This window comes from Gobio gobio (genome assembly GCF_949357685.1).
Source record: "Gobio gobio genome assembly, chromosome: 12".
NCBI lineage: Eukaryota > Metazoa > Chordata > Actinopteri > Cypriniformes > Gobionidae > Gobio > Gobio gobio.
This window is the reverse complement of record NC_137105.1, coordinates 35,926,126-35,952,077: the sequence shown is the minus strand read 5'-3', so window position 1 is coordinate 35,952,077 and position 25,952 is coordinate 35,926,126. Positions and strand designations below refer to the sequence as shown.

Here is a 25,952-nt window from a genome sequence, read left to right as displayed (position 1 = left end):
TTGGTTTTTCCAGCTCGCAAGCCAACGGAGAGTTGCTAGACTACCCTGGCTGCAAATTAGATTTGCTGCCGCTAGGGTGCGTCTAGATTTCTAGGCTACGGATTCATATCATGTGCGGACTGAATCAACAATCCCACTTGTGCTAGTATATCCATCTTCATAGTGTGATCTAGGACAGGGGTTTTCAAACTGGTGTCCGGGGACCCCCAGGGGTCCTCCAGAAGTTTTTTTAGGGGTCCCCAGACATTATCAGAGAATAAAAAGACAAAAACAAAAATGGTCTAGCAAACATTCTAACTGTTTCAGTTCTAAATGTTTCTCTCCTTTCTTGTCGTATACATACTTTCCAGAATTGTACGTTTGATTTGTATCTTTAGTGAGTTTTTCTCACTATAGTCCCCTTTGTCTTGCTCACTGGGGTTGTAAGGCAGTATTCTTAATGCAGTACGTAAACTGCTTACATACATTTATTGTGAAATTTGCTTATACAAATTATTTGTCATTGAAAAATGTTCTTCTTCAGGTTTATACATCCAACATTGAGTATAGCCAATTTATGTTTAGAATGTTTAGAAACAATATGTTGTATTTATAATGTCACACATGCTAATTATCTAACAGTTCAAATGTTTTTTTTTCATCCATAAATTATATAGAAGGAAGGGGGTCCCTCATAAAGGTTTGCCATATTTGGGGTCCTTGGCATCATAAAGTTTGAAAACCCCTGATCTAGGATATATATATATATATATATATATATATATATATATATATATATATATATATATATATATATATATATATATATATATATATATATATATATAATGTGACCAATATATAAAAATATAAATAAATGTATTCAAAGTCATTCCTTCATTATTTTATTTGTATTATTCATGTTATTGCTATCTTATATGCATCATGTCATTGCAAACTGAAAATTAGTTTTGTGCAATTTACTGTATATACCTGATAGAGTATTATAATGCTAATTTGGATCATATCACAATGAATGTCTCTCTGTCTGGATGAAAACAGCCTTACTCAAATGAGCAGGGTTACACTGAGGACAAGCTCAACTGGCCTTCAGTACCACACAGACATTGAGACCTTTGTTTCCAAAGACAAATCAGTATCTATCAGGGGAGAGCACTGTAGAACATAATCTACCCACACAACACATGCAGATCCATCCAACTTAGAGGGCTCATACAATATTTTAAGAGTGGAGCACTTTACCATCAGTTTCAAGCAAGGGCAGTTGGTTTGCACTATGCAGGATTTTCTGAAAGAAAAAAAAGTTGCCGATATGCCGATACCGATATGGCTAGGAACTATACTCTCATTCCTACGTAATAATCAATTAACTTTGCTGCTGTACCATGGTACAGCAGCAAAGATCCATTATGCAGGAATGAGACTATAATTCCTAGCCAAATCAGTCTAGAAAATCGCAACTTTTCATTTTCCTCAATTATCTATACACAACACAACATGTAAATAGGAAAATGTTGGCGTTATTTTGTCACTTATTGAGCAGTAGGCTAGCTGGAGCCGTTTACTTCCAGTCTTTGTGCTAAGCTAGGCTAGCAGTGGGTGCATTCAGACAGATTTATGGCATGCACGGAGATGTGAATGGTATGTATGGACTTATCTAACTCTGGGGGATACGGTGAATAAGCTAAAGTCCCAAAAAGTCGGCGTGTTCCTTTAAGGACTATACAATTGAACAGTTCAGTGTGTAAATGTATCGCCATTTAGCGCTCACACCTAATTTTCAAAGCACATAGAGAAGCTACCGTGGCTGACACAGGACAAAGACGTTGTTGTCTGAAACAGCAGAGAGAAGCTAGCGCTCTGTAGAGCAGTTTGTCCGTTTAGGGCTACTGTAGAAACATGGTGGCTAAACATTTACACACTGGACCTTTAAAATTCAAACAGCTTGAAAAAGTAATGGTTAAAATTAAGCATTTCCCAAACTCTGTAGGAACCCTGAACTAAACACTGATACATTTTAATCTCACAAGATATAATACTGTAGTGTTTTATTCATGTTAAACACAAAATGGTAAAAAAAAATTACATTTTCTCTTTAAAAAACAATGACACAACAATTATCAAGCATTAACAGTATATTAAATAAATACTGAAAATTCAGTGTGAGGTACGGGTATGTGTCTCTGTATTGATGGAGGATAAGTCCGTCAAATGCTTCATAACACTAATAATAATAAAAAATACATACTGTACAGAGTCAATTAAAAACACATATGTAGAAATGTTCAGTGTAATCATGTTAGCGTATTGGCATTTCAAAACAAATTCATTTTTGGTCAGAGGCTAAAGAATTGGCTCATCTCCTCATTAGCACCATGATCAGTATATATTGTTTCACTGGCCCAAGATCAGTGCAGTAAGGCAGTCAAAGTCACAAGTTAATATATGAAATCTATTACAGAGCCTGATTACGTCCCTGTGGTAAGTGCTTTAAAGAATAAAGACTAGTGTTTAAACCACAATTATATGACTGTACTTGTGTTGGTTAAGTGCTTGTAACAAGAACAGGGATGTGAACTGTGTTGTGTATTAAAGAAGACTGACAGTCCAGCTCATTGGTCACCTGCACCTGAGTACTGTTGGTCTCAGGCTGGTTGGTCTTCGGGTCCTCATCATCACCATTTTGCTGCTCTTCAAACAGGTGTTCTTCTTCCTCAGATAGCTGTGTATCTTCAGCTCGCTCCTCCTGTTAAATAAACAATAAAAAACATTACAATATGACAATTCTGATATTAGTTTTATATTAAGTGAATATAAATGACTGCCATACCTCCCTCTTTGACCTACTGTATTCATCTATGGCATACTGGTATTTTGCTGTTGTGATGCCAAAAAGTGATGCCATTCGCTCACCCAGGTAGTCACAAGCTGTAAGACGGGAGATGGTTATAGAATATGAATATGAACATATTTTGCTTTAATTCTTGTGTATGTGTTCACCCAACCATCCATACATTTTCAATTTTCTGCCCTTTTAAGATGCTACATTTTAAAAAGATTAGTGCATCTCTGTAGAGCTGAAGGATTTCAAACATTTAAAGAAAATCTTATGATGTGGTGCTTTACTAAACATGAACTAGATAGCAGCATACAAAAATAATCATATATTTAGAGATCAAACATGTTTCAGTGTTTTGCATATTTGCATAAAATATCAAAACCGTCATGTCATAACCATTCAACATCATCCACAATGGCCCGAGGAAGATTTCCTGGCTAATCGCACAGACACAAACATTAAGCCAGAAAAACGTTTTTTAATCCCCAGGCATGATTACTCATGCACATTTCAGTCATTATGCCTGTACATAGAATGTGAATATGATTTTGTAACAGTTTTATTTGCAAAAGAAAAGAAAAGAAAAGAAGAAGCTAAAATTGTTGCTAATTTAGTAGAAGCAGATGTGATGTTAAAAAGGCCCTTTTTACAACGTCTTGATTTTGTTTCTTGGGTCTACTGGAATAGGCTTTTATGCTTGAATGTTAAAAAACACATTATACAGTTTACATTGTTGCAGCACCTCTCTTCCCAGTCTGTCAGTAACACTCTGGGCCCTACCATACACCCGGCGCAATGTGACGCCAGGCGCAACGCAAGTGTTTTTTGCTAGTTTCACCTGATGCAGTTATCATTTTCATGTCCAGCGCCACGTTGTTTAAATAATAACTAATAAATAATGCACGTGTTATTTAAAGGGCATGTTAGTAATATGCACCTATAGGCAGGCGCACAACGTGTATACACTTTGCTTATTACACACACAGCAGCACACAAACATTTTTAAATATGAAAAATAAAAGGATTCCTCTCTGGAGAAGCGTTCAGTCTTTCCGCTTTCAAATTCTGCCATGTAAATATCGAATCCGCCATGGAACAAGCGCAGCTGGCTTTTAAAGGGAATGGGAGATGAAACTCTGATCGGTTTATTGCATGTTACGCCCAAAACACACCCATGACTCATTAAGAGACTAGGTACAACCCTTTAAAGGGATAGTTCACCCAAAAATGAAAATTAGCCCATGATTTATTCATCCTAGGTGTATATGACATTCTTCTTTCAGACGAACACAATCAGAGTTATATTACAAAAGTCCAGGCTAATCCAAGCATTAGAATTGCAATAATAGTTGCTTTGTTACTTTATAAAGTTTTAAATATGGATAGTTTTCTTACACAAACGCATCGATTCGCTTCAGAAGGCCTTTATTAACACCCCTGAGCCGCGTGGAGCACGTTATTTGATGGACAGATGCACTTTTTATGGACTTCAAAAATAGAGCAACTATTACTGCTATAATAACGCTTGGATTAGCCTGGACTTTTGTAATATAACTCTGATTTTATTCGTCTGAAAGAAGAATGTCATATGCACCTAGGATTACTTGAGGGTGAGTAAATCATGGGATAATTTTCATTTTTGGGTTAACTATCCCTTTAAGACCATGTGCCTGGCGCGCTTACTGTTTTTTCCGTTGTTAAACTAGCAAAAGTGGATTTTGGACACGCACCTGCGCCATGCGCTTCAGACCATGCACTCAGGTTGTTAAAATAGGGCCCTCTGTCTAGTTCCTGAGTCTATGAAGGCTTTTCTTCCGAAAAGTGCAATGTGCTCTGATTAGTCGGCCGGACCAGTGTGTTATGATTTGTTCAACTGAGTGTGTTTCAGAAATGTTATGCCCCATTCGAAGGCTCCTTCAAACGCAGCCTCTAAATGTGTCCTTCGTTTCTTGTAAAATGAAGGATACAACAGATGAATTCTTCGTGGCCTAGCCTCTAATTATTTAAATGAAGAATATTATGACTTGTTCGTTCCCAGAAGAAAACTCAAGACTACTATCAAGGTGCTTCAGGGAGTTCAGAAACAGCAAACTAATATAAAAAAATTACATAATTTGGAGGGACTTTGTGCTTTGTAATTTTGCAGATATTTTTCATGCTCAAACAGCAAAATTACATACTAAAGAATTTGAACATGTAAAAAAGCAAAATTAATTGATTAATTTTTGTGCGACAAATCTGTAACAAATACTATATCAGTGAAAGAAGACAAACATGATAGATATTGGCTATAACATGAAGAACATTTAAGCAAATATATTTTTAATCTGGAACATTTTACAAAATCACAGACTTTCTTCACTTACCCGATATAGTGGTTGAAGCTGCTCTCCACATTTGAAACCAGACATACGGGCCCCAAGTCAGCTTGGACTTTAAAACAAAGATAAAAAATACAGTTATATTTATGTACTGTTATAGTCTAACCTTTACACTGTCTTATTCTTATTTATTTTTCATATCTGGATAATGCACCCAACATGTACTCACCCTCATGTTGTCTCAAACCAACTTTCTTGGAACACAAAAGATTTTCTAAAGAATGTCTTCTTTTGCATTTCACAGAAGTCATACAAGTTAGGAACGACATGAGGGTGAGTAAATGATGACATACTATCCCTTTAAGGGCCATTCAGGTTCAGAGGATTTGTTTAAACACACATACTGTGTCTATGGAAGACAGAAGCTCTTTATTTGCGTTCTGTTTTTTGTCTTCCTCCTCCTCATCTGTGCTGTATTCTTCCATGGTTTCCCCACTGGAGAAATGAATAATGCGGCGTGGGGTCTTCTCTTTTCTGTCTAGATCACCAAGCTCCACACACTCATATTCTTTCTCTTTTCCAGAGCTCTGTTCACAGCCACAAAGTTGATTATGTACAATATGATGGGGTTTTAAACTGGAATGAGGGAAGACAATTAACCTAGTGCCATTAAAAAAAATTATAATTTAACACTATTAGTTCCCAAAATACCACAGTATTGTTGTTTATTTTAATATCAAATTAAACGTCCATGGGTCTGCTTAAAAAAGAGAGAAACAAATAGGCTAGGTTCTGCTTCAAAACTTTCAGACATTCTCATTTCTTTATTAGACGACAGGTAATAGCTATAATCCCATGTCACTTAAAAAAATTATTAATGTAGTACTTTTTGCAGGTAAAACATCTGACCGGCTTTGGAGTTTCTATGTAAATAATCATTAGCACTAATTAGTTTATTATGCTTGTTTTTATAGCTTTGTAATGATAGAAAAGACCGGGACCATTATTCCTGGTAGGCTACAATGGGAATGCTTCAATTTAATCCTAAGTGATAACAGTACAATAAAACTGAGCAGACTTTCAATATGATTTATTGGGATTTAGAGTAAATTGGATTATTTATCTGAGTCATACAGTCATGTAACGTTACGCATTAATTAAATTGATCAAATATATATGATTTACCTTGTTAGGGTCCATATCATGTGTCACAGTTATACTGACGCTGGAGAGATAAAGGGATATTTCTGCCATCGCTATTGTGTACAAACTCCGGTTTCCAGTGCAGTAACATCAACCTAAACGGGCGCGACAGCAGTACCAAGCCAGCTGTCTCCAGGCGGAGCCAATGATACATTACATTTGCGCCACCTACAGTTTTGGAGCGTAATTTATTTAAGCTGACATTTGTTTGCTTTATAATAATAAACAACCATTATGATTGTTAAACAAACCCACAATAAATTCACGTAGTATACACTGTGTGTGTGTGTGTGTGTGTGAGAGAGAGAGAGAGAGAGAGAGAGAGAGAGAGAGAGAGAGAGAGAATTGTACCTACACTCATGAGTGTAATTCTAAGTTCAGTTGTTACATGATTTCTGTATTATAATTATATTTATTTATTTTATAATTATTATATGTTATTATTTCTGCTATATCTAGCCATGTGAACATTTAATATTGTCTTTTTATTTAGTTCTATTGTTATTCCTATTATCTTACTATCACATGCTTTACTCAGATGTTCAGTTGTTATAAATCATTCTCTATGTTTTTTAATGCTTTGGCAATACAAAATGTATTTTTTTTTGCTGTCATTCCAATAAAGCTTCAATATATATAATTAGATTAAAATTTATCTGGGTTATTAAATAGATATTTCAAGTAATTAAAAGTTAAGTATTAAAATAATTTTTAAATGCCACAATTATTTTTATAAAATAACATTTGCATACATAAAACAACTGAAATCAAAATGTTATTACCCCAATACAATTTACTTCAATCAATGCTTTACATTTAAAATGTTTACATCTAAAAAAAAATATTTAACTGTGATAATATAATTCCTTTTTTGTCTGTGATGTTGCAAACAGTACTTAAGGACACAAAGTGTCCGCATTTGTAGTCATGAATGTTTAATCATATTTAACACAAAATAAACATTCAATAATGAATACAATATGCCATCCATATTGATTCTACTTTAAGTAAAACTAAAATAAATAAAACATCACAACTGAAATACTCAAACAATATAGTTCAACTATATTAACAGTCAGAAATACAAAAATAAACGTTTTGAACTAAACAAAATAATTCTGATTAGCTAAAAAAAAATCTAAGCAATTTGCAGACAATAATGCAATGCTACATAAAAAAAACAAATAACATCCAGTATCCAGAAATCACAAAGCAGTCTTTGAATGCAATATTAATTATTAGGAATAATAATAATAATAAAAGGTTTCCCAGTCATTTGGTTTTAACCGCAACTAACGGAATCATTAACATTTAATTCAAAGTCATTGGATCACAGGATTTTACAACATTATTTCCAATTCCAGTGGGTTGTCTGTACTGAAGTCCCAGTCAAGCTTTAAGACAGAAAAAAACAATACAAACACATTAATATATACACAGTGTATATATATATATATTTATTTAAATTTTTTTTTTCACACAGAACATATGTGCTATTAATACATGAAAAGAACTAAAATCATAGTCTGTGAGCCATTGCTGACAATCCCAACACACTCTACTGGCAGCAGTTTGTAACAGATCATTAGGATAATTTATAGGACAATAAAAACACGTACCGCTGCTCAGGTCCATCAGAGATGGCAGGATTGAATCCTCCATCCCATCATCTGTGTTTATGTTTCCTCCTGGATTTTCTATTACAACACAAACAAATGTAAAGTTACAAGTCTGTATTTACTTATCAGTGTCTCTCCACTACATTTCTGATGTTGTTTGATATCATTTACGTCTAAATTTACCCAACACAGCTCGTCCATTCGCATCAGTCAGCAAGTTGGATCCAGAACTCTTTGTTAATCTGGTGCTCGCTTTGTTGGCCTTGTTTTCATTATAGTGGTGAATGATGTTCCTCATTAGAAACACATGCGTTGATGACATGTTCATGAAGTAGTTGTTTTTCTTCATTTTAGCAAATAGTTGCTCTGCAACCTCACCATTCACTTTGCCAGCCAGCTGAGGCACGAGTGTGGGTTTCCTCAGAACATCTCTGCTGTCTTTTGTGTTGCTTTCATGAAGTACGTAATGATCAGATGAACCGGTCACCGGGTGACTGTGAGGATCCGCCATTCCCATTTTTTCACCCAGCCAAGGCAGTGACACTTTCAGCTGTCCACGTTTGGCCAGTTCTAAGTTAGCTTGAGTTGGCTCCACCAATCGTCCTTCAAATGGAGAGATGGGAACCTTTTCCGGTGCCCTTAGATTGGTGTGCGTAGCAAGACCCTGCGCAAAGTCATAAATTATGACATTAGGCATATGTTGCCATGATAACAGCAAATCGGCAAAGTCTCGAGGGCCCGCAGCTCGGAGATTGCATTTTAGACTGTAAACAATTCCACATGGGCACATAATGACTCCCCAGCCTCCTAAAAATGGACAGAAAAGCAGAAGAGAGAAGAATTATGATTTAGAAAGTAACATTTAATAATAAAAAGTGGGTCAGTGACAAATTGAAAAGGAAAAATCATTTAAATCTATATCCTTTATTAAATTATTATGTTTTTTACTTTTAAAATACACTAAAACTTGGGGTCAGTAAGAATTTTTGTGTTTAGATACATTTATATGCATGCATTACATTGATCAAAAGTGACAGTAAAGAAAGCATTACGGTTTCCACAAAAAATATTATGCAGCAACTGTTTTCAACATTGATGATGATAAGAAATGTTTCTTGAGCATTAAATCAGTATATTAGAATGATTTCTAAAGGATCATGTGACACTGAAGACTGAAGTAATGATGCTGAAAATTCAGCTTTGCATCACAGGAATACATTACATTTAAAAAAAATCTATTAAAATATGAAAGTTCTTAGAAATTGTAACATTATTACTGTATTTATTGCTTGATCTTTAAACAGTAGTGAATACTTTTCAAGGTAAAAGTTTTTTTGTTTTTTTTTTACAAATAATTTTGATATATTGGCAATAATTCCACACATTTAAAGGAATACAGTTAAATACAGTTAAAACAGTAGAATAAACATTAAACTCACCATAACAACTGCAGATTTTTGCATAGATTTTGTCACATGTTTCCCTGGATTTCATTTCACTGGCCAATCTAAGAAGGAGATCACAGCGAGATCCGGTGGAGTCCACACCACATTCGTTGCATAAACTTCTAATCACATCATCCTAACAAAAATAATATTATTCCATAAATGCTCATTTGAATGTATTCATTAAAAAAGCATTAAAAGTGTTGTTCTACTCATAAAGCAAACCTTCTGTTTGAAAAGTTCTTCTTTGAGTCTATCCTCTGTAGTTGTCATTTCTAAAATCTCTGTTGCAGACTTTGAAGGGCAAACTTTCTCAAACTCTGTGTTTAGCACAGTGTCTGACTGCCGTGTGTTCTTGCCTATCCAAGGAGCCCAAAAGTGATAATTTGGTGGAACTGCAAATGGATTACGTCCTCCATCTAAAACAGTAGGTGAAACAAAAATCTGATAAAGCATTCTTTTCAAAAGTTCACAAAATAGTGTAATAAGCACTGTATGCATGTACTTTCAACAAATCCTCGACAAATCCTCTCTTTGGATAATGCCTCCCAGAAATTTTCCAGATTGACCTCCCCTTTAAAATTCTCTGGTGGTTCTTTAATGTCATTTTCTAAAAACATAACATGAGTATTTTACTATGACAAAACATGTCAAAAAAGTATCAAAGAAACAAACTGGCAGATGAACAACATTATCAAATTTTTACCTGATAAGTGAGAAGCGCTCGGTTTATGTACACCCAAGATCACCACTGGGGGATGATCGCCGCAGGAGGGGCATGAATACTTGTACTCATGATCTGTGAGGGCTTCAAACTGTAAATATGCCTGCAGCATTGTGTCTGGAGGTGGAAACTCCACACCTGTCATAAGCTGTAAAAATTCAACTGCTCTGCTTACCGAAGTATGGACCTAAGAGAGAGAGAGAGAGAGAGAGAGAGAGGAAAAAAAAGAAGTTTCAAACAATATCAACATTTGAATGTAAAAATAACAAATTTAACACATTCATGAATCAGTGACACAGATAAAGTGTTCATGATAAAGAAAAAACGTTTAAAAATCTACATGTAACATTCTTAGTAATGTACTCTTTGTATCCCTTTTGAAAAAGAAGTACACTTTAGCATACATTTATATAGCACTTAAAATGATTAAATAATACACTTTTAAAGAATTTACTTAAGTGTGAACTGTATTTAATGTTCAGACACTTAACAGCATGTTACAATTAAATGAAAATGCATTATAGTTAAAAGTTTAAATAAATGCATTTTTTATTCTATATGTAATATAAAATGCAAATTTCTGAGTAAAACACGAGAATGAACCTCATTGGTTCTTGTGAAAGAGTAAACATGCTGTGTAACACTGGAGAATGAACCTCATTGGTTCTTGAGAAAGCTCAAACGTGCTGCGTAACACTGGAGAATGAACCTCATTGGTTCTTGAGAAAGCTCAAATGTGCTGCGTAACACTGGAGAATGAACCTCATTGGTTCTTGTGAAAGTTCAAACGTGCTGCATAACACTGGAGAATGAACCTCATTGGTTCTTGAGAAAGCTCAAACGTGCTGCGTAACACTGGAGAATGAACCTCATTGGTTCTTGAGAAAGCTCAAATGTGCTGCGTAACACTGGAGAATGAACCTCATTGGTTCTTGTGAAAGTTCAAACGTGCTGCGTAACACTGGAGAATGAACCTCATTGGTTCTTGAGAAAGCTCAAACGTGCTGCGTAACACTGGAGAATGAACCTCATTGGTTCTTGAGAAAGAGTAAACATGCTGTGTAACACTGGAGAATGAACCTCATTGGTTCTTGAGAAAGAGTAAACATGCTGCGTAACACTGGAGAATGAACCTCATTGGTTCTTGAGAAAGCTCAAACGTGCTGCGTAACACTGGAGAATGAACCTCATTGGTTCTTGAGAAAGAGTAAACATGCTGCGTAACACTGGAGAATGAACCTCATTGGTTCTTGAGAAAGCTCAAACGTGCTGCGTAACACTGGAGAATGAACCTCATTGGTTCTTGAGAAAGCTCAAACGTGCTGCGTAACACTGGAGAATGAACCTCATTGGTTCTTGAGAAAGCTCAAATGTGCTGCGTAACACTGGAGAATGAACCTCATTGGTTCTTGTGAAAGAGTAAACATGCTGTGTAACACTGGAGAATGAACCTCATTGGTTCTTGAGAAAGCTCAAACGTGCTGCGTAACACTGGAGAATGAACCTCATTGGTTCTTGAGAAAGCTCAAACGTGCTGCGTAACACTGGAGAATGAACCTCATTGGTTCTTGAGAAAGCTCAAATGTGCTGCGTAACACTGGAGAATGAACCTCATTGGTTCTTGTGAAAGTTCAAACGTGCTGCGTAACACTGGAGAATGAACCTCATTGGTTCTTGAGAAAGCTCAAACGTGCTGCGTAACACTGGAGAATGAACCTCATTGGTTCTTGAGAAAGCTCAAATGTGCTGCGTAACACTGGAGAATGAACCTCATTGGTTCTTGTGAAAGTTCAAACGTGCTGCGTAACACTGGAGAATGAACCTCATTGGTTCTTGAGAAAGCTCAAACGTTCTGCGTAACACTGGAGAATGAACCTCATTGGTTCTTGTGAAAGTTCAAACGTGCTGCGTAACACTGGAGAATGAACCTCATTGGTTCTTGAGAAAGCTCAAATGTGCTGCGTAACACTGGAGAATGAACCTCATTGGTTCTTGTGAAAGTTCAAACGTGCTGCGTAACACTGGAGAATGAACCTCATTGGTTCTTGTGAAAGTTCAAACGTGCTGCGTAACACTGGAGAATGAACCTCATTGGTTCTTGTGAAAGTTCAAACGTGCTGCGTAACACTGGAGAATGAACCTCATTGGTTCTTGTGAAAGTTCAAACGTGCTGGGTGACGTGAGAATGAACCTCATTTGAATGAACTGTATGATAATTTATTTCTGCATGTTGGACCACATGAATTTAAATTGGTCAGAAAAAAATATTTCAAATATTAACCAGTTTTATTGAAATATTTTATTTAAAATATTAAAAAATTATGCCAAACTACTTAATAAGGTTTTATTTTCAGGAATTACCTTCTTCTAATGAAGACAGTTGTACCAAGACATTTTTGACTTTATTTTGGAATAAATAGGACAAAAAGAAGAAGAAAAAGAGTATCATCTCACTGACTCTGATATAGCCAGACTGAAGATTACCTGTAGAAGGTTTCTGAAGGTTAAGCACAAAGGTATGTCAAGGATGATGTGGTCATTGAAGTTATGGAGGCCGTCTTTCCACTCTTGGTAACGATAAAACATCCCACACTGCGGGCACTGCTTGCAGTATGTGGCAACATCTAGCAAATTAAAACAAGTAATACATTACAGGACAATGTAGCTGAATAGAGCACAAGCATAAGGCCAATATATCCTACCTTCAATAATGCACCAATTGGTCACTATCTTGGCGTTTTGTGTAATTAGCGTAGGATCACTGAGAGGGACTTCGCCTGGACATCCCTGACATAAGGTTTCATTCGGACAAAGGTTTCGTGGGTAATCCTTGTGTGGCGATGCAATGCGCATATCTTCTGGAAGAACAGTAGGCATCTTTTTGGTCTGAAGAATGTAATTCACCATATACTCCAGTCCCAGGCCTTTCGGGGGATACACATGAAGGTCCTCTGTGATGCCTTCCTCTTCTGAATGTGGCGTGTGATGTGGTGATCCATCAGTACTCAATAGCTCACGGTGCGTTTGAAATAGATGCCATTTGGCAACATATTTGTGCAGACATGAGCGTCGCACTTTGGTACAGGGACAGTGCCACGTGTTTAATTTGGTGTTATAAACAACCATGACACGGCCCAAACGACTAAAGGAGGACACGCTGGGCTCGAAAACTGAAATGAACTGTTTTGTTGTCGAGATGCCAGTCGAGGTGTTAACGGAAAGTGGTATGCAGCTACTATTGGCAAGCTGTTGCAGAGCAAGGCATTCCTTTTTCTTTTTCTCGCTGAACCATTTTCCTATCACCATCTCCGTTAAAACTTCTTCCTTGAGTGAGACTGGTTCAGCTGAAGACTTGCAAAAGCTCGCTGCACTGATATGCACGCACTGGTACGATGTGATACCACTCCTCTGCGCAATGTCTATGTTAAACTGGCACTCATTTGATTCGCAGAGAATCTCGTGGTTTTCTCCCATTGTCTTGTATCGTACGTGAAGCGGGACGCTGTGGCCTTTTACAACTTTAAGAACTGTAAATATCCCATTTGTCTCGTCTATACACTGGCTTGTAAGCTGAAATGTGTCACCAATGTCCAATTCTGACTGATCTGAGTGTTTCCGTTCAATATGTTTTTGTAGATTGTTTTTATTGATGAGGACACTGCACATTGGGCATCTTTTTTTAATAACAGGCCGCACACGAATCTTGCCTTTACTGGTGGGCGCCGGTCCATCTTTGATCCCCAAATCGGTCACTTCTGTACTCGTGGGCGACGGTCCATCTATGACCCCCAAAGCGGTCACATCTGTACTGGTGGGTGACAGCCCATCTATGACCCCCAAAGCGGTCACGTCTGTACTGGTGGCTGACGGTGTGGATATCATTGCAGGTATTGTCCCTGTTGTATTGATGATTGATGGTTTTGATTTGATGGTTTGGATGATTATGATTTTTCGAGCGGCCACTGTTTTACTGGTGCTTGACCGCATTTTTGTGGCTGATTCTGAACGTGGATTATGTTTACAGACTTGTAAATGGTTTTTAAAATCATCTCTCCTCATAACTGTTGTTGAACAGTACATACAGTGGAAATGAAGTGATGCTCTACAGCCCAGTCCACACCTGTGAAAAGTGAAGTCTAAAAAAACATATATTGGTATATTAGTAAAATATTGAGGTACAATATATTTATGCTACATGCATACACTGATGAGCCAAAACATTATGACCAGTCACAGGGGACGTGAATATCATTGATCTTCTCCACACCAGGCCACATATTAAGGTCTGGGCAGATTAGATGGTAAGCAAATAATCCATTCTCATAATCAATGTTTTGGATGTAGGAGAAATGGGCAGGAATAAAAGATCTGAGTGACTTTGGCAAGGGCCAAATTGCTATGAGAAGGCGCCTGGGTCAGAGTATCAGTGAAATGGCAAGGTCAGATGTGGTGAAAATTTACCAATAGTGGTCAGAGGAGGGACAAACCACAAACTGGCAACAGGGAATTGGGTGTCCAAAACTCATCAACGGACGATGGCAACAAAGGCTACTCCATCTGGTTTAACTGGGGAAGCGATGCACCATGAGGCATGGATGGCGGCATGCCAGTGGATGCTCTGAGCAATGTCCAGCCATTCATGTGGATGTAAATTTACATGTACCACCAATCTAAACATTGTTGCAGACCAGGTAAACCACTTCATGACAATGGTGTTCCCTGGTGGCAGTGGCATCTATCAACAGGATAATGCACCCTGCCACACTACACACATTGTTCAGGAATGGTTTGAAGAACATGATGAAGAGTTCAAGGTGTTGCCATGGCCTCCAAATTCCCCAGATCTCAGTCCAATCGAGCATCTGTGGTATGTGCTGGAACAACAAGTTTTGTTGAGGTTGGCGCTGTTTTAGCAGCACACGGAGGGCAAACAGCATATTAGGCAGGTGGTCATAAAGTTTTGGCTCAAACACATGCTACACATAATACACGGTATATGTACATTATACGCTATATACTCATACCTCCATGGACAATTGCTTTTTTACAGTGGCTTTTCAGATGTAATTTGACTTTATCCAGTCTGCTGGGCTTAAATACACTGGCCATACAAAAGGGACAATGAAAATTGTTGCAGCATTTTGTGCATCTCTGCAACTGAGGGAATTGTTGACCTTTCTGAATTGTAATATGTCCCTGCAAAGGAAAGAAAAAACATAGTTAAGACAACATTTCTTTTAACCAGGCACTGCATAGAGCGCATGCCAGTAGCTATGCATTAAATGGATAGTTCACCCAAAAATGAAAATTGTCTTAATTTACTTGGCCATAGATGTTCAAAACATTAGACTTTCATTCATTTTCAAAACACAAATGAAGATATTTTAATGAGATTTCTGTCGCACCATTGAAAGTCTATGTAGCCAAAATAGACACTTCAAGTGCTAATACATTGTAAAGGTAATCCATAATATTAAGAGAAACATCTCTTTGTACGATAAACCAATTTAACTGAAGCTTTCATTCATAAATTTGATCAACTCGTATATATCCAAGAACCTCCGATTCTGAAGGAAGTTAAAACATGCTTTTGATGTGATCTATGTATGCGTATTGATCAATATTTATGTGAATAAATCCTAAATTAATCTGTTCAAACTGACTTTTACAATCTCTTATGGACTTTCTGAAGCATCAACATTTTAGAGGAAAGTACTTTGAATGAAGGGACAATTTCTCAGGTTTCAGTAAAGACAACTTAATTTGTGATTCAAAGAAAGAACCAACGCTTTTTAGGTTTGGAATGGCATGAGGGTGAGTAAATCATGCCAGAATGTTATTTTTTGTGTGAACTGACTCTTTAAAAGCTCTGTCACGCCGGACCGCGTTAGATTTGAGTCATTTACAGTCGTTTAATAGGGGCACAATAAAAAGGAAACAGTTAACGACCCTTTTGGTAACGACTCAGAAAAAGAAAGATTCAAACTTCACTGGTCTATTAATTCCGTTACTTTGTTTATTTGCAGAACTTTACACACACGCAGAGAGAATGAGAGATGAGATAGGGAGAATGCAGAAGGCAATGCAGAAGGCAATTCAGGAGGCGTTAAAACATTTATTTTACTACAGGAATTGCGACAGAGAGTTTGTAACGATGCAAGTGTAACTTAATCAAGAAGGATTCACTTCCGTGATTTCGCACTGGTCGCGTTCAAATCAACATGGCACTGCAGACTCCAGACCGCCTTTTCAAGCGGAAATCGCGCGTGCACCAAAAGTACTAGTGTTCAGCGATAATGTTAAAATAAACAAAACAATACAAAAACACCAACGTACCGTGCTCTCCGCCATAATTCTGTGTTGTAAAACTCTGCCTGTTGACCGCTGGCCTAGTATTGCTGTTCTGAAATGGCTGTAACATATGGCTGCAGTATCTCGTCGTTTCCGCTGTCGTCATCGTCAGAGGCGCCTTGCTTGGCAACCAGGATCAACAACAGACATACAGTAAGGGTTTTAATGTTTCCGATAGTATGTCATCTTTAATGTGTCGAGTGCTTAATACTGAAACTGTTGTAAAAATGTTGCAAATTCCGTGATTAATTCAATTGTATAACGTTAGAAGCGTTCCTTGAAAAAGAAAAAGAAGTGTGCTTAATTGAAGTGTGCAAATGTGCACTTGCAGTGTAACGTTAACTTATTTCGTCTAAACCCCCCCCCCCCCCCCAAAAAAAAAAATACTTGCAGATAATATAATATTTATGAAATATAATGTGTATTTAAAGAGAGTACACTTTCATTACTGTTTCTTAACTTAAATAACTTACACTTTTAAAAAGGCATCCTCTTTGTTTTTCAATAAAGTAGGTCTACAATCTTTTGTCATGCTTATTTTAATGTTGACTAACATCCTAAAGCACATGTAAAAAAAATATTTTAACTGTAGTGTGTAATTTAATATTTTATTTAAATATATTGAATTAAATTTACTAAATTGGAACTTCATTAACGGTGTAATTGCACATATTTAAATTAATATGGCAAATTGAATGATTATTTCATAAGTATTGTTGCCCTGCGTCTGAAATTGCATGTCTGAGTAGGCACTACATTTGAATTTGAACTTACTTTAGACTGTTAAAAAAGTATGTTCTATAGTATGAATATGGGTAACGTTAGGCCTACTACTAGTAAAGTGTTCATCGATTGCACACTTTTCTACAGAAAGTAGTTGGTCATCCAGTACTTTTTCACCTACTGTTTCTCGAATACTATGTATTTGGACATACTCTTTTGGCATACTGTTTTTGCATACTATATAACAGAATAGGAGTTGGTATACTAGCATAGTAGGCCTACTCTTACTATTTCTCTCATGTAATTTATATGGCACGAGTAGTAGTAAGAGTAATATACTAGTATTCATTTCCCGAATTCAGACACTCTAGCCTCACTAATAGATAAAAAAACATTTTAATAATTTTATTTTACCTCAAAACTTTATAGATTTAAACTCTGAGATTTACCCATTTTGACAACTTTGTTAATTTATCATATTGTTTATTCTACATTGTACTGCATTGGCATAGATGCATATTGCATGTTCCAAAAGCGAGCCAAGACTGCATTTTTGGTTTCCTGTTGCTCTCCCTCTGCTCCCAGTTATTTTTATTTTATTTTTGCCAGAGAAGTGAAGACCATGCGTCGCTCAGCTGCCAAATCGCGGGGCGATAAAAGTCGCACTGATTCTGTCCCAGTTAGTGCAGCTCCACCGCCACCCGCGGCCCAGGCCGATGAGACCGTGGACATTGTACCGGGCCTCCTAACCGAGTCCACCTGGACCAGCATGCTCACAAAGGAGGAGGGTGAGGAGGTGGTGGTGGACATTATAACAGAACTAATGGAAAGAGTGATGGACAGATGTTATCAGGTGTATTTAAAAAGTCAGGTGAGCTGAAAATTCATGGAATTAATGTTAATATGTCTATTTATTATAGGATCTGCTTTGTAAAAATTAATTCCATATACTTGTATTCAATTTTTTGGCTGTTATGCCTATTTGCCTATTTAGGATAGGTTATGCCATGTTATACATATAAGTTATAGGCGCTGTTGGCGCTTTTGGCGGTGGACAGGGGTCAGCATGGGCACCCTGACTGGTATGTGGCTATGCAGCCCCATATACACAACAAACTGCGAGGTACTGTGTATTCTTACACCTTTCTATCAGAACCAGCATTAACTGAACATTAGCAATTTGAGCTGCAGTAGCTCGTCTGGCCAGCCTTTGCTCCCCACGTGCATCAATGAGCCTTGCCACCCATGACCCTGCCGGTTCACCACTGTTCCTTCCGTGGACCATAGATACTAAACACTGCAGACCGAGAACACCCCACAAGAGCTGGGGTTTTGGAGATGATCTGACCCAGTCGTCTAGCCATCATTTGGCCCTTGTCAAACTCGCTCAAATCCTTATGCTTGCCCATTTTTCCTGCTTCTAACACATCAACTTTGTGAACAAAATGTTCACTTGCTGTCTAATATATCCCACCCACTAACAGGGGCGGTGATGAAGAGATAATCAGTGTTATTCACTTCACCTGTTAGTGGTTTAAAAAACTTTAAAAAACTTCAGTGTTCAATGGATTTTAGGTAAGGGATAATGTACATCCAGCCAGTTGTTATTGCAAAATAAACCCTGACAGGGTGATCAGGATCTTGCATCACCCTGAAGGGGTTTATTCTGCTATAAGAACCGGCTGGGTGTACATTATCCCACTTATTACACGGCTACTTGCCATATAAGTATATAATTAGACATTAAATATTGGCATTTACCCCGATTAAGGTCTGTATGCTGCTTACTGTATATGAATAGCTTACTTGTTTTAATGAGGCATTAATTTAGCTAATACACAAACTTCCTACCCTCCAGTTGATACCCTTCTCGGTTTGGTGGGCGCAAAATAACCTGGTTGAGACGATAGAATGTCTTCTCCTGATGAGAGATGAGGGGGATGATCCAGAACATGAACCCTTTTGGCAAGAGGACCCAGAACCTCGGCCTTGTGCTATTGATTCTTGGGCTGAGGGATGTGTGCCTGTGTTGCATGCTGCTCATCAATAGCACAGTGCTTTACTGCAGGTAAGAAAAGGTGGGGTGTGGGTGGGATGCATGGGGCAGTGAAAATTCTTTCTTAATATGTCATCCAAATCAGCCTGAATTAAAAAATCTGGTGGACCAGACAGAGGTTTATTGCATCTGACTCAAGATTCTACTCACAAATTGCCCTTTGTAAACCTAAATATTTATTCAGGCTATATATAATACTATGCAATAATTAATTTCATAGTTTATTTATACATACACACTACCATTAATATTTTTTAATGTTTTGACAGAAGTCTCTTATGCTCTCCAAGGCTGCAATTATTTTGATATAAAATACAGTAAAAACAGTAATATTGTGAAATACTTTTACAATTTAAAGTAACTGGTTTATATTTTAATATGTTTAAAATGTAATTTATTCCTGTGATGGCAAAGCTGATTATTCTGCTTAATATTTTTGTGGAAACCATGATGCTACATTGTTTTCAGGATCCTTTGTTGAATACGTATAATTACGTTTTTAACAGCACTCATTTGAAACGGAAATTTTTTGTCACCTTATAAATATACTGTCACATTTGATCAATTTCAAAAAAACGTTTGAATGATAGTGTAGGGAGACCGGGGATGGTTGTAACACGAGTTAATTGTAACGATTCCGATTTCTCACAAATCACCTGATTCACTTCACACATGCTCTGTTTAGTCCTTATTCCACATGGGTGAAACGTAGAGCCCTGTGGCAGACAGATCAAATTTTAGACAAGAAAAACGATTTTTTAATGTAAAAAAGTAACTTTTTTTACTTCCTTTATTTTTCTTATGGCAATTCCTGCTTTGTAGTTAAACTCATCAAAGGTAAATTATGTTTATTGTGTGTCTGTGTAGATCATTATGTTTTGGCTGTTAGCTGTTAGGTGAGCTAGTTCATGGCTAAGACTTAGTTGTAACAGCAAGTACATTTTAGTTGTATTTATACCTTTTTTGTTGTGTTTATTTTTATTTCAGTATGCCTAGGTCAGGGGAGTCTAAACTCGGTCCTGGAGGGTCACTGTCCTGCTTTGTTTAGCTCCAATTTGCCTCAACACACCTGCCTGGAAGTGTCTAGGGCTGTGTTCCACTCCACTTTTAGACACGCACTTGCAAACTTCCCTAAGCACTTCCCCTCGGGGGAATCCCCGACACCATTTTGAAGTGCGTTCCACTTCGTTGAAGGGGATGGGGGATATACCACAATGCAACACGATTGTGACGTCACCGCATATTGTGTTTAATTTACCCCACCACAAACAACTCTATGATATTTTAATTATTTTTTTAAAACATTTAAAACAACCCAAACACATATATAGCGAATGCTGCATTAAACTATTTCATAAGGAAAAAAAATAAATAAATAAATCAACTCCATAGTGGATTCCAAGTGATCAAGGGCTTAGGACGTTCCAATTGTAGGTGAACTCTGCAGTATGGTGGTCCTCCAGGAGGAGGATTGGACACCCCTGGCCTAGGTCTTGGAAGAGAGACAAATTGAGGGACGTAAAATGAGCATTTTCTCATTTTATTCATTTTTGTTACACACATGCACACACATCAATTATGTTAAAAAGCCTCTGTTGAATAAAAAACTTTCAGAACTTTTTTTTGTTTGTTATAATCCCTATTTCATAATGTTACTTAAGTTACTTAATTGTTACAACTGTCCCCTATCTGTTTCAAACTGCTCTGAGACTTGGGTTGAGGATCCAAACACAGTCAATATTAAGGGGTAATCCAGAAACATAATCCAGAAACCAAACAAAGGGTAAAAAAAACAAAACATAAAACAAGGTCCAAGACCCATGCAAACAGGGAAATCCATGGAGACAAGCAGAAAATTAAACTAGTGACGTTATGTTCTGTGACGAGGCTTCGGAGCGTTCAGTGAAGCGCGTATCTTCAAGGAAGCAGTCACAATTTAGAACAAATAAACAAAAAAAAAGGAAAGAAAAAAAAAGTTACAAGACGGGTATATAACTAATCAGACTAGATCACATCAAAGGAAAATATTAAAAATCCTTGTCAATGTACTCAATAACAAATAGGGAAAAATCTTTCCACGGTAATTTAGAGTAATGGCAATGCCAAAATAAATGCACTAGAAACTCAAGAAAACTAGCATTCTCAGACCATGAATTAAATCCATAAATATTAGCCATAATAATAACAGTCGAGTTTGACATTACACAAAAAATGTCCATATGAATCACAGTCCGAATGTAATATATTCCCTTTAAATGCATTCCTTAGAGTAATAACTCCTGCCATGGTCAGTTCCATGGGGAAACCAAAGGTCATTACTCCATTGTGATCTCCAGAATTTTGCATCATTAACAGATGAATGGGATTCTTGGAAAAAACTAAAATCAGACTTCAGTTGTTTCGCAAACAGAAATAAAGCCTTCCTTTTTACAGTATGTGGTATACCCCTGACATTTAATGAAAACAAAGAAAAAAATACAAATAATGTGAAAAGAACTGTAAGCAAATATAACCTTGAGTCAAAGGTTTAGAGCAGAAAAGGGAACTTGTCAAGATGTTATATGATAAGTTGGTTGACTTAAAGGGTTTTTGTTCACACAAAAATTAAAATTAGCCCATGATTTACTCACCCTCAAGTAGGTGTGTATGACATTCTTCTTTCAGACTAATAAAATTGGAGTTATATTAAAAAAGTCCTCGCTAATCCAAGCATTATAATGGCAGTGAATTGTTGTCTCTTATATGAAGTCCATAAAAGTGCATCTATCCATCATATGACTGCTCCACACGGCTCCGGGGGGTTAATAAAGACCTTCTGAAGCGAAGTGGTGTGTTTGTGTAAGAAAAATATCCATATTTAAAACTTTAAAGACTAAAAGAACGAACTAACTAACTAACTAAACTAAATTGCCGTACACATCGATTTACGGCAAAAGAGTAACCCTTGACCCTGGAACTCTTGACACATGCATATTGACAAACGCAGAGGATAGAGCAAAACAAAACACTGGTCATGAATTAGAGTCTAAAACAAGAATTTTTAAAGAGAAATGGCGGAGGACTTCGATATAAGAGAAGAGGGGCTTGAGTTTGTTGCCCAGCCCTATCCGCAAAGAGGCGTCAAAGCTTGCGATGCTTCTACGTCGCGTCAGGGGTTAACTTACTCTTTTGCCGTAAGTCGAATTGGGTACAGCTTTCCGCTGGAAGTTAGTTTAGTCTATAAAGTTTTAAATATGGATATTTTTCTTACACAAACACGCCACTTCGCATCAGAAGGCCTTTATTAAACTTCAGCTCGTACATTCTGATCTGCTTTCTCTGGGACTCCATACAACTTCATGTCCGATCTCCTGTGGTACCCTTCCAGCTCTTGTATGTGGTTCTCTTCATCAATGCATTTTTCTGCAGTAGTCACCTTTATCTTTAAGTCCTATACCTCCGAGCAAACGAAATCAGCAGTCTTTTTTAGTCCTTCTATTTTCATAGCGTTGCTGTTGATCAGTTTCCATATACCGTCCGCTGGTGTTAATCAGTTCAGAGAGAGTAGATATAATATCTTCTCCGGATTTGTCTGTTGTCCCATGTTTGCTAGATGGAGGCTTGCTTGGGGTCATAGGCAAGAGTGGAAATTCTTCAGCAGCAGATTATAAAATAATCATGACAAATGTCAATCAGCAAATTGCTACCTTCAGGTGACAACATGAGCTCGGAGCTAGGCGTCACACCATTGGATATTGCCAAACTTTTAACAGCTTGATCTTGCAAGTCTTTCCTTTGGAACTTTGACATTTTTTCAAATTTACACTTTACGATTAGTTAGTAAATTAAGGCAAAAATCAAACTTAATAAGGGTCACTTAACTTAAAAAAAAAAGAGCAATCTGAAGTGCTTATCAAGGCTTGTATCGTTTAGACCAATTGAAAAACGTCCGAAGCCTCGCTTCAGCCTGACTGGTTCAGAAAGCGGTTTGAATCTCGCCCTCTTCCCAGTTAAACCCTGCCAATTTCCAGTTTTATAGTAATAATAATATTGCCCCTCCTGCCTATGTCCAAAGAATTGATTTACACACATTTTATAGCCCCATTCATTTCAAGCCAATACGTTTATTACACAGCTATGTTATACAATCATTATGCCACCAGAAAATAAACATTATATTCATATAAAAAGAATAGTCTAGGTGGAAATTAATTTTTGTCTTCACTGTTATATCTAAGCCTTAACTGACGCAAAATACAGTGTATCACAGATCACATCAGGTCATCTGTAAAGTATCTGCTTGTTTTACACTGTTTGACCACCAGGTGGTACTGTGAGCAAAGGAAGCCTCGAGAAATTAACCCTTTTGTGAACCATTTGGCTGAAAAGCTTCAATGTTGCATGAGGCTTCCTCTCACCAACACTAGCTCAAACCCAAGACACAGGGCACTAGTATAACATTCGGAAGTGCAGTGTGATACTAAAGACTTCACAATGAATGAATGAACGCACAGGTTTTTAAATAGGCAGGGTTAACAAGATGATGAGACACAGGTGGATGAGGCATAATTAGACCAGGCAGTGGGTTGTGGGAAATGCAGTTTGTTATAGATGACAATAGACTAGGGAGGAGTACCCTCTGATGGACATCAAGGGCGCTCCAGCTGGCATTCATGACAGTATCCCTGTTTCCACAAACATATTAAGCAGCACAAATGTTTTCAAAAGTGATAAGAAATGTTTCTTGAGCTTCAAATCAGCCTTAGAATAATTTCTGAACTGAAGACTGGAGTAATGATGCTGAAAATTCACAGGAATAAATTACTTTTTTAAATATTTTAAAATAGTAATATATTTTTCACAATATTACTGTTTTACAGTATTTTTGATCAAATAAATCCAGCCTTTGTGACCATACATAAAAAATATGTATGGGAGCTTTTTTTTTTGTTTTGACTGTGAGCGTAATTAAAAACAAACTTCAAAAGGTTATAGTGTTAGAAATTGACTGTATTTAATGTCTCAACAGAACTTCAACCGGCTCAAGACCAACAGAGTGATGATACCAAATGATTCACAAAATCCTAAGAAAGTCTGACTTCATCAAAACCCCACACATACATAAGCAAAGAAACTCAAAGGAAGCAAATCTCTCATCCTGTAAGGGCACAATTGCCTCCATTGCTTGGTGCCTCCATTAGCTACAGTTTCATTTGGGTCTCTCAGCATCAAAACACTGACTCATCAAACACAGTTTGGGCCTGAGGTGAGGAAACGGGGACCTCGTGAGATCCAAAAAACTCATGGGACTGATGTTGATTTAATTAAAAGTTAATTTAAAAAAGAGATGTTGCTTGAGCCAACCATCTCTTTGACACTGACTGCCATGTGACCCCTATATTTGCCTCATCACACATATTTATGAGTATTTACTCAGTTGTCTTTCAGGGATCAATGCACTGCATTTCCACAAACATGCATCCAACTGGTAAAAATTTACATACTGTATATTGTTGTAGTACTAGTGATTATTTCAAAGTGTTTAACATGTTTTAAATTGCATAAATTTGAGACTGATGCGACTTGTTTTAACACAAGGTATGTTAGTTCACCCAAAAAAAAAAATTCTGTCATAATTTAAATTCAAAAGAAGATATTTTTCTGGTCTCAACTTTGTGGATATTCCTTACCTGAGATACCTACCTCCTTGTCCTTTTCCTTGTCTCCGCACCTGCCAGTCTCCAGTTCTCCAAACTCCCTGTAAGAGGAAACATATCAGTCATTCAGTACTCAGCGTTATACTGGTGTGTGGGTGCGTGTGGTACAACCTGTGTTCCATCGCTTCATCATCACCATCGTCTTCACGGTTGTTATCAGCCTGCAATATACCTACCATCCTGTTTGAAGAAAGACTGTTTATTGTTAAAGTAAACTAAAATGAACAAAATAAAAGCTAATTCAAAATATGAGTAAAACTGTAATAAAACTAAACTAGCACTCTTCTGTTTCCCTCATGATACTGACTCTTGTCTAGTTTACTTAAAGTGGACAAGTAATGCAATGGACATGAACATCAGTTGTCATGGGAACCTCACTGAAGGAAAATAAGGTTTCTTGTGATTTTATACGAACTTCTATGAAAAGATAAAAATATCTGCAGAGACTGCATGATGAATATTCAGTAAACTAAATCATATTACATCCTCACGCTGAAACCCCAATTAAGAAGTGTGGTGAAAGAGTCAACTCCAGAATTATTGTCACCCTCGTTAAATATGATCAAAGGGGACTTATAAATCTACATTGTTTATCCTTTTGATCTTTCATTAAAAAAGCTATCATTGAAGTAAAACAATGGAAAGCGGGGGGAAAATCTCATTATGAAATAAATGTTTTTCTCTAGTTCACGTTGGCCGCAATTATTGGCACCCAATTATTGCAATGCTCTTTTCCCAAGATAACAGCTCTGAGTCTTCTCCTATAATGCCTGATGAGTTTGAAGAACACCTGGCAAGAGATCAGAGACCATTCCTTCATACAAATGCCCTGTCCAAATACCCACACTTGCGGTCTTTGCACTTGACCACTTGTACATGATGTATTTCCTGTATTTGGCTCAAGTAGGCGTGAAGACTTAGCCTGACGTCGTCATATGCCGCGTTTCCACCCTTACGAAAATAAACCATGGTTTT

At 37.1% G+C, this 25,952-nt stretch overlaps 3 protein-coding genes across 4 annotated transcripts; 1 reads left to right on the top strand and 2 right to left on the bottom strand.

Moving 5' to 3' along the window:
• Positions 1-873: 873 nt before the first annotated feature.
• Positions 874-6,491, bottom strand: LOC307135571 (protein FAM177A1). The gene is made up of 5 exons (XM_079832146.1): positions 6,346-6,491; positions 5,565-5,747; positions 5,206-5,272; positions 2,831-2,928; positions 874-2,746 (listed from the first exon to the last, which is right to left on the bottom strand). Exons 1-5 carry the CDS (start codon positions 6,412-6,414, stop codon positions 2,546-2,548), a joined length of 618 nt encoding a protein of 205 aa, XP_079688272.1. The 5' UTR covers positions 6,415-6,491; the 3' UTR covers positions 874-2,545.
• Positions 6,492-7,143: 652 nt separating this feature from the next.
• Positions 7,144-16,612, bottom strand: LOC307134831 (uncharacterized protein). 2 transcript variants are annotated; one of them, XM_079830853.1, is made up of 11 exons: positions 16,488-16,612; positions 15,176-15,347; positions 12,854-14,287; positions 12,636-12,775; positions 10,134-10,338; positions 9,933-10,037; positions 9,653-9,846; positions 9,422-9,563; positions 8,166-8,789; positions 7,983-8,060; positions 7,144-7,757 (listed from the first exon to the last, which is right to left on the bottom strand). In XM_079830853.1, the coding sequence occupies exons 1-11, from the start codon at positions 16,500-16,502 to the stop codon at positions 7,753-7,755; spliced, it is 3,114 nt and encodes a 1,037-aa protein (XP_079686979.1). In that variant the 5' UTR covers positions 16,503-16,612; the 3' UTR covers positions 7,144-7,752. The 2 variants fall into 2 exon arrangements, with proteins under 2 accessions (XP_079686979.1, XP_079686978.1); XM_079830852.1 differs by having other exon boundaries at positions 7,631-7,757; positions 8,154-8,789; positions 16,488-16,577.
• A 12-nt stretch (positions 16,613-16,624) lies between these two features.
• On the top strand, positions 16,625-25,255 carry c20h2orf81 (chromosome 20 C2orf81 homolog). Its single transcript, XM_079830854.1, has 4 exons — positions 16,625-16,655; positions 17,835-18,096; positions 19,084-19,293; positions 24,290-25,255. Exons 2-3 carry the CDS (start codon positions 17,848-17,850, stop codon positions 19,273-19,275), a joined length of 441 nt encoding a protein of 146 aa, XP_079686980.1. The 5' UTR covers positions 16,625-16,655; positions 17,835-17,847; the 3' UTR covers positions 19,276-19,293; positions 24,290-25,255.
• Positions 25,256-25,952: the final 697 nt, after the last annotated feature.